The 12,392-nt window shown below is 36.1% G+C and overlaps 1 protein-coding gene across 3 annotated transcripts in view; it reads right to left on the bottom strand.

Moving 5' to 3' along the window:
- MPP7 (MAGUK p55 scaffold protein 7) overlaps window positions 1-12,392 on the bottom strand; it is a 259,047-nt gene that overhangs the window by 93,878 nt on the left and 152,777 nt on the right. For all 3 annotated transcript variants that reach the window (XM_004049214.5, XM_055352420.2, XM_055352422.2), the window contains exons 4-5: window positions 5,474-5,551; window positions 2,970-3,050 (exon numbers count right to left, since the gene is read on the bottom strand). In XM_004049214.5, coding sequence (XP_004049262.1) covers window positions 2,970-3,050; window positions 5,474-5,551 — 159 coding nt within the window. The remainder of the gene's footprint in view (window positions 1-2,969; window positions 3,051-5,473; window positions 5,552-12,392) is intronic.

The raw sequence follows: 12,392 nt of genomic DNA, 5'->3' as shown, positions 1-12,392 counted from the left end.
GCCACTGTTTGCCCGTTCTGAGGCTGCTTTTGCATTTTTACATCTTCAAACTTAAAGTTTTCCTTTATGGGACTTTACATGCTCTTCCCTGTACCTAAATCATTTCTTTTTCACATCCCACCCCCAACCCATCTCCCACTCCTTTGTCCCCTTGCTGATTCCCTCAAACTGCACCGTAAGGTCTCAACTTATATGCCACTTCCTCTGTAAAGTTTTCTTCAATATTCTCCCCCTGCCCAAGTTTGGGTTTAGTGCCATTCCTATGTATTCCATATCATTTCCATACGCTCCCTCTTTTAAATCAGTATTTCTCCTATCACCTTCACTAGTGTAAGCATATCCTCTATAATCTGCATCCATAGGGCCTGGCACACACTAGGCATTAGAAGAAAAAAAATCTAAGAATAAATGAATGAATGAAGATCTATTGCTGGTGACATTTATAAACTGCCAAAGAAAGTTATAAAAATTTTCAGAAAGAATTGGCACGCCTGCTGGGTTCACACAATTCTCCTGCCTCAGCCTCCCGAGTAGCTGGGATTACAGGCGCACACCACCACACCTGGCTAATTTTTTGTATTTTTAGTAGAGACGGGGTTTCACTAAGTTGGCCAGGCTGGTCTCGAACTTCTGACCTCGTGATCCGCCCGTCACGGCCTCCCAAAGTGCTGGGATTACAGGCTTGAGCCACCGTGCCTGGCCGTATCTGTGTCTTTTTAAAGTTCTATTACTTTGAAGATATATTTCAACTTCCTTTTCAGTCCAATGAATTAAGTATTTTAAATGAAATAGCAAATCTTTAAAAAGTAAGTAACTTCCCTAATCCACTAGAAATTAAATATTCAAATTAACACACTAGAGTTACATTTTTCATATTTTAACTGTCAATTCAACTAACAACCTACATACCTTGCTTCTGTTTAAAAGGAAAACAAACAAAAAAAGATTTTAGTTTACTCCCGGGACAAAAATAGATTAACTGATTATATCCTGAAATAGTCTAAAATTTATTTGGGGGCTTAACTTGTTAAAGTAATATGGAAATGAGGTCAAAGAGATGGTAGATAATAAGAATGACTTCAAGAAAAGCAATGTTAAATGTTAGATCAAAAAAGGAAAAAAGATACTTTATTCCCAAGACTAGCTAACTACAAACTGACATTGCCAAACAAAACATCATGTATCCTGGAATATTACCTATTTTCTACACATATGAATATATGTCTTTCATGCTAACTTTACACAATTCTTTAGTCACACTGCTAGATAAAATGAAAAATAACCAAATTATCCACCTAAAATATTTTCCACATAATAAAATTTAACTAATTATTATAAAATTTTATCAAATGGCCCTTCTTAATAATGTCTAAAGTCATACCTCCCTCTTGAGCCAAATACCAGTTCTCATCCAGTATAATACTGCATAATTAGCTATTCCATTTGAAACACTCTTGAACCAAATACCATAATTGGGGATTTTTTTTTGTCTGAAACATGCTGCTTTCATTTCTAATACCCTTAAACCAAAACAATAATTTCAAAAAGGAGTTTAACAAGATACTCATAGCTAACCTCACCCTCCCCTGGGTGATACTAACTTCTCAGGTGCAAGTCTAAGACCAAATGAAGAAATCTTCAGAACGTTCTGTGGCTAAAAATCTCCTTAACGTTTTTACACACTTTGTATTTAACATCAAGGAACTTTTCTGCTCTAATCTGATCCTTGTTCTTTCAGAACAAAAATTTAATAAACTTCCTAAACCACTACAAATCAATTACCCTCACACCATTAATCATAGCCTGTTTAGCTTTTACAGCAATACATTCATGTACTTACATTTACTTATAGGGATTAGGGTTTATAGTCCATGCATTTTTTTTTTTTTTTTTTTTTTTTTTTTTGAGACGGAGTCTCGCTCTGTCGCCCAGGCTGGAGTGCAGTGGCACGATCTCAGCTGACTGCAAGCTCCGCCTCCCAGGTTCATGCCATTCTCCTGCCTCAGCCTCCGGAGTAGCTGGGACTACAGGCGCCCGCCACATGTTTTTAACCTCATCTTTTATTTAATACCATCTCTCTTTTTATAAAAATAAATTTAAAACCAAGTTTTAAATTCTGAAAGCTATTTCTCAAAAAAAAGTAGAAACTAGTTTTTACATCTAGGAAGAAATTTTCATTCAACACTCTACATATGCTCACCAGTAATCATCACAAGCTAAATGATCATTTTAATTATGTAATTATGTAGCCTATATGTAATTCTGACTCACAGAACAATATCTGACACATCATTGCCCCAGCGTCAAGTCCAAAATATATACAGTGCAGGATTTAGTGCAGTAATGACTTCAGAATAATGTAGGAAAATTCTGAAATGCCTGCTGTAAACTGATCACATTTGGAGGAAAAATAAATGATAAACTTAGGAGGCAATGGAAAGGGAGAATTGAAATCTGTCTGCCAATATTTTACGGGTATTTTACACTGGAAAAGTGCTCTTCTCTGTAAAATGGAATGACATTTTGAAACATAAATTAGTAAAGGGACAGGAAATAGGGAGGTGAAAGGGGAAAGAAAGAGGAATGCTGAAATGACCCTATAGAAAAATAGGTATGTTTGTCAAACATATTGGAATCCCATTAACTACCCAAGTAAAATGGACCTAAACAAAATTACGAGTAGGTTCTGTATAGTGTACTCTTAACTTTATTTAAAACAAAAATGACCTTGAAGCTACACTTGACAGAACTTAAATTCTGAGCTTCCCAATAAGAGTATTTTGCAGTTTCTCATCACATTATAATCAAAAGCTCGCCTGTTTCTCATTAATAGGATTTAGGCTATTAAAATACTGTGCCCTATTCGAAATACATTTACTTGAGAATTGATGCTCGAAACAAAATTCATCTGAAGGCTCAGAAAGTGGCCCTGTTTGAAGGTATTTATTACCACCGTAACACGTCCTCACCTTCACATTGGGTTTTGACAGTAGTTTCAACAGCTCTCTGATCTCACTGTTTAATGGCTTGTTCTGAAGCTCTTCGGCCAGCTGCAACGGAGATTACATTGACTTAAAGAACATTTAGTAAGAGCATTGTGGGATTGGGTGTGTGACAACTGAGAATCTGACTTGCTCAAGGCTATAACTTTCCAATGTTTAAGGAGAGGTCAGCATAAAAGAAAACAGCTCATCAATCATTGCTCTTCTTTTTAGACCTTCGGTAGTCCAGATCTGAGCCCAGGCTCTCAGCTGAGTACAAATCAAGTAATCGTATCAGCCAGATCACCTTCTGATTTATTGCAAGGAGGGCAAATCCCAGCACTTCGTCCATGTGAATGGTCTTTTGCACCTAGACAAAGGACCACTTGTAAGAAGAACTGGATAAAGCTTTGACACTGTAACCTCCCCCAACCCCCACAAAAACAGAGCTTCTGAATGAGGTGGTGAAATCCACATGGTTTCCAAAAACCCATGGGGATTCCAAAAACCCACAGTAGCTGTGCTGTTTAGAGCTAGGGTAAAAATAATTAGAATGCCCTTAATAGAGCAAATGGCCTGAAACTTTTATTATGTTTACCTATACAGATGAAGAAATCTGTTAAATACCAACCAATCATAGTACCAATTGTAAAATGAGCTATAATGGGTTGACAGCTAGCTACCCTGGTGCCAAAAATGCTGACTGTACTCTACTATAATAACCAAGAATTCCCATTTGGGTTCTACATAAAGAAGGTGTTACAACTTCAAACCTGCCCCATATCTTCCATTAAGAGATATTCCTATCAAAATTCCCATTCAATTTTAGGCTATAGGAAAGATCTCATAATTTTCTTAAAAAAAGCAAGACTCAAACAGGAAAAAAGATTAGAATTATGAAATACATGGCATATGTATAGATGCATTTTTATTTAAAAACCCGTCTTAAAACCTTGCATGAAATTTCCATTTGCCCCTACTTTTTCTAACAAGCTAAAAATAATTGCTCTTATCTCTGGAAAAGGAATTTTCTCTAAAAGAAGGGCATAATATAAATTGTACACAAAAAATAAAATCATAGAAAATTATACAGTCATTAATTACCTTTCAAACACTGCTTTTACTTTTTTGAGGTAATATTTCTACAGCATTTTTAACTTACAAAAAGACATAAAGGTCATTTGCACACTTTAGTCACTTAAAACATAATATATTTTAACATTTAAATATACTGCTCTGACAAATTATAAGATACTATGGTTTATCATATTTATATAGCAGTCTCTAACTTTTTATAAAGGAATATTTTTGCAATATGATTGGGCCACAACAACACTGGTTTATAAACAAATGTTTCCCAAAACTCTGAATAGTAAATGTTTTAAAACTGATTTTTTTAAGGCTTTCCCGCCTTACTTGAGCAACTGTATCTACAACTTTATTTGCCTTCATTTAAAAAATTTTGCTTCAATAATGCAGAAGTAGGCTTCCTCATTAAATATATACTGAAACATACTTGTAATCTTTGTAGATAAAAACAGAAAGAAAAATGGGAACTAAACAAATAGCACGCAACTTGCATATTTATTACATATGTGTTTTTTCTAAATTAGAATGCAAAGTAGTTCAAATAAAATCAACTTCTCAAGATGGCCAATTTTTTAATTATATTATGGCCTGGATATTTTACCACACTGAATTATATAGCTTGTCTTATCAAAAATAAAGGAAAAAAAATATTAAAAGCAACAAATAAGCTACGGGTTATCACTAAAACCAGCCTTCGCACTAAACATATTTCTCTTCCAGCTTCATGTCCTTTATAGTTTATCCAGGTGTGTTCTCAATTCATCCGAGTCCGAAAGTTAACAGTAAGAATCAGCAAGTTAGTTCCCTTCCCCCAAGTTCAAAATAAAATTATAGCTACAGGAAATTAACTACTCCATCAATGCCAACTGCTTCTAAAATTTATTTTTTGGTTATGAAGGTAATTTGGAAAAGTCTAATATCCATAAATCATTACTATGTTTTATAATCCATTATAAAAACAATCCTGTCTTTTTATGTATTTCATATTATTTCATATGCCTCGTTCGTATCCTAGTATCTGTCATTTTTTAGTACTGTCAGCAATAGAGCTATCTCATTTGTCTTTATTTCTCCAAAGCATTCCTCTTGTCTGTGACTTTCTCAGAACACCAACAGCTGACAGCTTCTCTCTCTCCATGAGTTTAAAGCCTAAAATGTCTATTACAAAGTTACGAAAGCAGAACAAGAGAGTAGCTACATGCAAAATTTTTAGAACAGAAAAGTGAATGAAAATCAACATAATATTAACATAAGCTCAGTGATGACAGGACTTTTGGAAACATTTGTAATCTCTTCTGCTTTTCACTCATAGGATCACACGCATCTGTCTGCACTAGGACAGGTTCTGCCTGGGCCAGGTCTGCAGCAGACACATCCCGGTGAGCTTGGAGAGTCACACTTACATCATCGGCCAAGGCCGCCGCACCATGGAGAATGGGCACCGGACTCTGCTTCTCATAGTAGTGTAGTTTTTCGTGAATCTGGAAGAAAATGAAATGCATATTAAGTTCACCTGCTAGCAAACAATCTCAGATAGCTGCACATTTTTATACTTGAAAAGAGAATCTGAATCCTTGAATATCCTAAAGTTATATGTTTATGACATATTACACACATGTAATATGTTTGTACATGCTAATATAAACCCATAGGTGACACGTATGTGTGCCTAATTCATCTATTACTATGGCCCAGTGTTTACAACATGGAGTCAAATGGAAAAAACAGTCTTAATCAAACAGAACCCACTTGAAAACTAAGTCTTTGTCTTTTCCCTCAATAAGCATGTTAAGTTTTGTGATGTCTATTATATCTAAAATCTATTGCTGCAATATTTCAAGTATCAGTTGCAGTTTACATTCCTGCTAAAAATGTAAATTATGATTAAAGCAAAGCAATAAACTGTCAGCCACATTTTGGCAGGTTGGTATGGAATCACTGTCAAAAGGGAAGAAGCTGGCACTATTTGTGCCTGGGTGCCACATCCAGGAACATCTGCTCAAGCACACTGTTCCTTTTATTATACTTATTCATTCTTTTTTTTTGAAATTGCCAACTTTCCCCCTCAACTTCAAATTTCTAAGAAACGAAGGGATTTTTCATAACTAGTGGCATTTCTTATAATTATTTAGCATAAATGAGATCTTTTTCATATTGTAAAGTAATTATAATAATAAATTTTAAAAAATTTAGCCGTTCATTTCCCATTATTGTGACCCAAGAAACACAAAGGCAAGAATGTACATAAATCCCATGTAAGACACACTGAGTTCCTTGAAAAATCTAGCAGAAAGTTGAGAAACAAAAGACGTGTTGACAAACACATAACTGTCAGCACTTAAGTTTCATCTATTTCAGCTCTTGTGTAGGTGTCCTTTCATATTTTATATTTGAAAACTCACTTTAGTCTCTTTTTATTTATAGTTGAAGAAAAATGTCCCCCACCATATACAAAAAACAGTTACACCTCACAATTTCCTGTCTTTAATAGGTATCAAGTAATACACTCTTTAATTATACTCAAAGCTAACCAAACTCCATTGTAAAAGTCTGGAAGATAAATTTTATTCTGATTAGCCAGATGCTATTGCTAAGAGAGGATTCTATTACCTTTTTGGCAACCCAGTACACAATGTAAAGCTTCAGGGAAAGAATTTTGACACTTATGATATTACCAGAATGATCAGAGCCACATTTTTACTTAATATCTTGGAAATTTTAAAGATGTATCATAACAAGGTAATAAACAAACTTTAAAGACTGCAAGCTATAAAAAGAGTTAGATTTGATTTGAGAAACTATGAACATATAATTTAAAACAAAAACCAATCATACTGAGCTAAATTCACTTTGTTTAAATAATTATCGAGAATTAAGACATCTCAACATATAGTATCACAGAATACTTAACTTACCCTATCATCTAACCTGACTGCAGTTACTTGTTTAAATGTCTGCTTCCCTGCTATAATAAACATAGAGACTTTTTAAGAACTTACCAGGTGCCTGTACTACCCACCTAATAGGTCAGTAATACTAGTAACATCGTCTTTAATGAGTTTAAAATTTGAATTCCTCAATTCTCACAAGAAAATAAAGAGGTAGACAGCAGGACCATCTCATTTTACAGATAAATAGGAGTTAAACAAGTTGCCATGTTCTTGCAGACAGTAAGAGGCAGAGCTGAGATTTCAAGCTCAAGCCATCTGGCTCAGTGCTGGAGCTCCTCATCACCCACTTTTCCTCTCAGACTGACATCTCATCTGTGTTCTTCACTGCGATCCTTGGCTGCCTAATGAATATGGCCTGTTTGTAGAGCATAGAAAGGAAGGCTGGAAAGATATATAACAAATCGCAGTGACTGCTTCCACTGACTAGAGGATCATCGGTGGTTCCTCTCCATCCCTTATATTTTCTTTCTCATTGGTGGTTCCTCTTCATCCCTTGTGTTTTCTTTCTGATGGCTTCCAATTTTCCCAGGTTAATTTCTATGAATACTCTATAACATAAAATTATTTGCCTCAAATAAACACATTATTTCTCCACTTCGTTTGCTTCTTCTGAGCGTCTTTCACAAACAGTCAGTTTCTCTTCCATCATCTTCTCCAGATCCTGACCCAATTGATAGAGTATCCCACCCCTAGCCTGCCCACTCCTGGATTTTGTGCCATATCAAACATTTTTTAAATGTTCTAGAATTTCAAAGTTCTAGTAACCCTGTGTTGCATATGTGTTTTACTTTACTGCATCATTTTAAAAATTAAGTTGGTAGGGGAGTAAAAATTTACTCTAAATAATTTTGAGCTGTTCACTGTTTCCAAAAATATTGACAGAAATTCTGCTTTTTATTACTATTTATGATAACCAAAAGAAAAAAATGATTTTTAAATTCTAATAAACAGGCAACACATACAGACTTCACCCCAAGGCTATCCAACAGAACTGCCTGTGATGGTGAAAATGTTTTATAGCCATTTGTCCAATATGGTTAGCCACTGGCCACGTGTGGCTTTTGAGCACTTGAGCTGTGGCTTGACTTGAGGAACTGAATTTTTCATTTTATTTAATTTTATTTACTTTACATTTAAATACCCACATGGAGCCAGTAGCTTTCTTCTTGGAGAACATGACATGACCTTATGCAGTCTATAATTTCTCTTTATATCCCAGAAAAATTTACTCTGATACAGGGTGACAAATTTCCCTAAGTGGGAACATTTTGGGATCTAGTAGACAAATACATAACCAAAGATGTGGCTTCATGATCAATGAGCAATCTAGCATCAATTATTAAGTATCAGGTGTAGCCAAACCTGCAAAACCTCATTTATTTTAACTAAACATTTCCCTTTGCAGATTCAATGACATAATAAAAGCACACTTTAGACCGAGTGTGGTGGCTCATGCCTATAATCCCAGCACTTTAGGAGGCCAAGCTGGGCAGATCACTTGAGGTCAGGAGTACGAGACCAGCCTGGCCAACATGGTGAAACCTCATCTCTACTAAAAATACAAAAATCATCCAGCCATGATGGCGCATACCTATAGTCCTAGCTACTCGGGAGGCTGAGGCAGAAGAATGGCTTGAACCCGGAAGGCGGAGGTTGCAGTGAGCCGAGATCTCACCACTGCACTCCAGCCTGGACTACAGAGCGAGACTCCATCTCAAAAAAAAACAACAAAAAAGTATACTTCATTTTTCTCCCCTGAGCAACTGGAAGAGGAGGAAGCAGAGAAGGAGATGAGGGAGGAAAGCAGTTAGGAGTAAAGAAGTCTGGAGAAAAGGAGAAATCTGGTTAAATTAATTTTATATAACAGTTATTCAAAAACAAGATCCTAAAAGTCAGGACATGCTAAAATATATTAAATCCACTATTAAGAAAAAAGGACATTTCAAAATCTATATACATTATGCTCTATGTATATGTCCATAAGGGTTTTTTTTTCTATAATTACATTTGTAATCAGAAAACATCAGTAAAAATAAATATCATTTTAATATGTAAGCAGTTCTCATAAGGAAGCCATAGTTACCTTCATTTACATACTTCCTAAAAATAAATGTTTAATTTCAGTGAGGAAACCTGTTTTACTTACACATACAGTAGAACTTTTAAAAATAAAGCTTCAATAATTAAACTATGAATAAAGTACCCCCCAATGCAGTCACGTGTTTTATACCTGTCAATGATGTACAGACTCCACCATGGTCATCTGCATTACATTACATTAAGTAAACTAAAGCTGTAATCCTTTTATTGGCTTCTATTACGAGTACAAAAAAGTACTGAAAATTACTGCCCAGTAGTTTGACTCTTCAGCATGTTAATTAATGGTACCAGATCTAGAATTAGCACATGCATGCATACACCTATCTACCTCCATATTTTAAATACTGGGGGTGGGGAGAAGATTCTGGGTACTAAAAAAGAAAATCCATGGGACACAATCCTTTCAGAAATATGTATTTATTTCTGATGCATGACCTTGAAATATCACTGGCCACTTTGCTAACTTTACAATGTGGGACTTGGTGGATAAAACTCTCAAATCCTAAGCCATGGACCAACCAGTCCATGGATGTTTACAAACTCTTAAAGCAGACTTTCTTTTGTTCCTACCTAATCCCAGGAAGAGCCAGACCAGGTTCTTTGTCATCTCCCTAGCAGTTTAAAGTTTTCTCATCTTCCCACTCACTAACAAAGTAGCCCTAGAAAAGTAGCTATTCTGTGTGTGTATATCATAAAGCCTAAAAACTTGGAGGCTGTACCTTTGCTCAAGCTACACAGTCAGAAGTAAAAATGTAAACAAATAAAGCCTTCCCATAGGAATCGCTGGGAACAACTGGTACTTTGCCTCCAATTCCAGCCAGGGTGTTTGCAACATCTCTACACAGATGCATAATTCTTATAAGGAACATGTCTATAAAGTCTACAAAATACAAAGCACCAAAAACAGTTTTTAGGCTTAAGTTAAATGATTAAAAAGCAACAAACCATCAACATTTTCATTTTGGTTGAAAATGTAGTGATACTATTTGAAACCACTTCTCAGAACATTTTCTACAGATCAAATTCCCTTAGTTCCCAGAATAATGTTCTAGAGAAAGTAGCCAGGGCATTAAACATTTCTTTGGAAAATCTGAGTTAGTTGGGGTGGGGGGGGTGGGGAAACTTGAATTCTCCAATCCAGAGATATATAATCTGTCCCATTTTGAAACAACCCCAAATTTCTACATACATTTATTTTTCACTCCCCACATATTACAATCATGAGAGCTGCCATTCTTCAAAAATCTGTATTTCAGTAATTGTTTTTTTTTTTTTTCAGTAATTGTTGATGAAGTGGGAACTGTTAAATTTTTGATCAGATGGCTGTTACTGCAGATGATGTCATGGAATTCAGACAGGTTTCAACATACAAGTAGCAATCAATTACCTTGTATACTTGTTTGCAGTTTACATTTTAACAAACATTAAAACTGTAATTACAGCTTAAAACTAGTTTTGTAACAAAAGATGGAATGAACCGTCTTAAAACTTGGCGAGTCTGGGATCTATGGCTAGGAGAGTTCCTGGGTGACTCTCAGTTGATTCATGAACTCCTGAAAACTATATACAATTTGTTTGCATGCATTTTCTAGGAAAATAATCCCAAATGCAGATGGGTGATTTATGCTAAAGGACTTAAGACTTTATTCAGTAAATAAATAAACAGCTATTAAAGGCCAAGTGCGGTGGCTCACACCGGTAAGCCCAGCACTTTGGGAGGCCAAGGCAGGCAGATTACTTGAGCCCAGGAGTTCAACACCAGCCTGGGTAACATGGTGAAACCCCAACTCTACAAAAAATACAGAAATTGGCCAGGCATGGTAGTGTACACCTGTAGTCCCAGCTACTCGGGATGCTGAAGTGGGCAGACTGATTGATTGATTGATCCCAGGAAGTGGAGGTTGCAGTGAGCTCAGATTGTGCCACCGAACTCCAGCCTGGGCAACAGAGCCAGACCCTGTCTCCAAAAACAAAAAAAAAAGAAAGAAAAAGAAAAAGGCATTAAAGAATAGGAGACCCTTGGGCCAATTTGTGCTTCACTCCATTTTCCTTGGACAGATTTGGGGAGGAAGGGAGGTAGCAGGTAAGACGAGGAACAGAAAACCTGTTAGGAGGATATTGTTCTACTGGTAAGAAACTTAAAAAAAAAAAAAAACTGGTCACTGCTCAGTGCAGATGACTTTGGGGCTCCTCAGGTTTCCCTTTCTTTGCAAACACAATGGACTTAAGCAGTTCCATCTCCTCTCAGCAGCCACCACACTGCCTCTATCCCCAAATCTGTTGTGAAATCAGATGTACTCTTCCAGCTATTGTTTTCCTTGCTGCCTCCAAGATAAACATACAGGCCCACTGTATTTTAGAGATTTAACTGTTATCTCCATAGAGAAAAGGAAAAGCACTAAAAAAAATGAAGAATTTATAGTATTTTCACAGTTTTAAAAGATGAAGTATCAACATAATTTACTGAGAGTCTTGAAGTCAAATACATGAGTTTAAATCCTAATTCCGCCCCTTACTTACCCTTAAGCAACTTATTTAACTTTCTATGCCTTAGTTTTCTCATATTTAAAACAGGATAATAATCGTATCTATTAACTAGGGTTACTGTGAGAATGAAAGTCACCATTAAAAGAGTTTCATGCAAGTTCTGGAAGATAGAAAACACCTAATAAGTAGTATTTATTTCCAATTCCCCTGCTCGCTTCCACTGGTGTTCCTAGTAAGAGGAGATACCCATCTCCCTTCGACTACACCATGTTGCTTATACATATGATACAATCAAGACCTAAAGATCAACATCAAAGATTAATTGGTATCACCTATATTCAAGAAGAGAATTTATGAGGTCACGCAACCAAATGCCATCTCTATTGACATTTCTTCAAAAACAGTCCAAGTAAAAAGAGAAGAGGACCTGAACAAAGGGCTAACGGAAGCCTGGATGGACACAGGAAAGGCAGACAGTAACTGTGACCACCAGATATGGACACAGGAAAGGCAGACACTAACTGTGATCACTGCAAGTGGCAAATGATGGAAAGGGTGCAAGACCAAGCTGAGAATATCATAAAGAGATTTCCTGGAGGAATGAGGGGTGTGATGAAAAATCTAGATCTACATGTTTATTAACAGGTTCAAAAAGAATCTGTCTGGAAGCACCCACAGCTCTAGCTGCCCCGTTCCCAAAGAAGAAAGTTCTATCTTTGGTGAGAAGACAGAATGAAACCATCACACAAGAAAAAGTGTAACAGTGAGGTGGAAAGATTCTTAG

The sequence above is a fragment of the Gorilla gorilla genome, chromosome 8, assembly GCF_029281585.2.
Source record: "Gorilla gorilla gorilla isolate KB3781 chromosome 8, NHGRI_mGorGor1-v2.1_pri, whole genome shotgun sequence".
NCBI lineage: Eukaryota > Metazoa > Chordata > Mammalia > Primates > Hominidae > Gorilla > Gorilla gorilla.
Note: the sequence above shows the minus strand (reverse complement) of the source record. Positions and strands in the feature narration are given on the sequence as shown.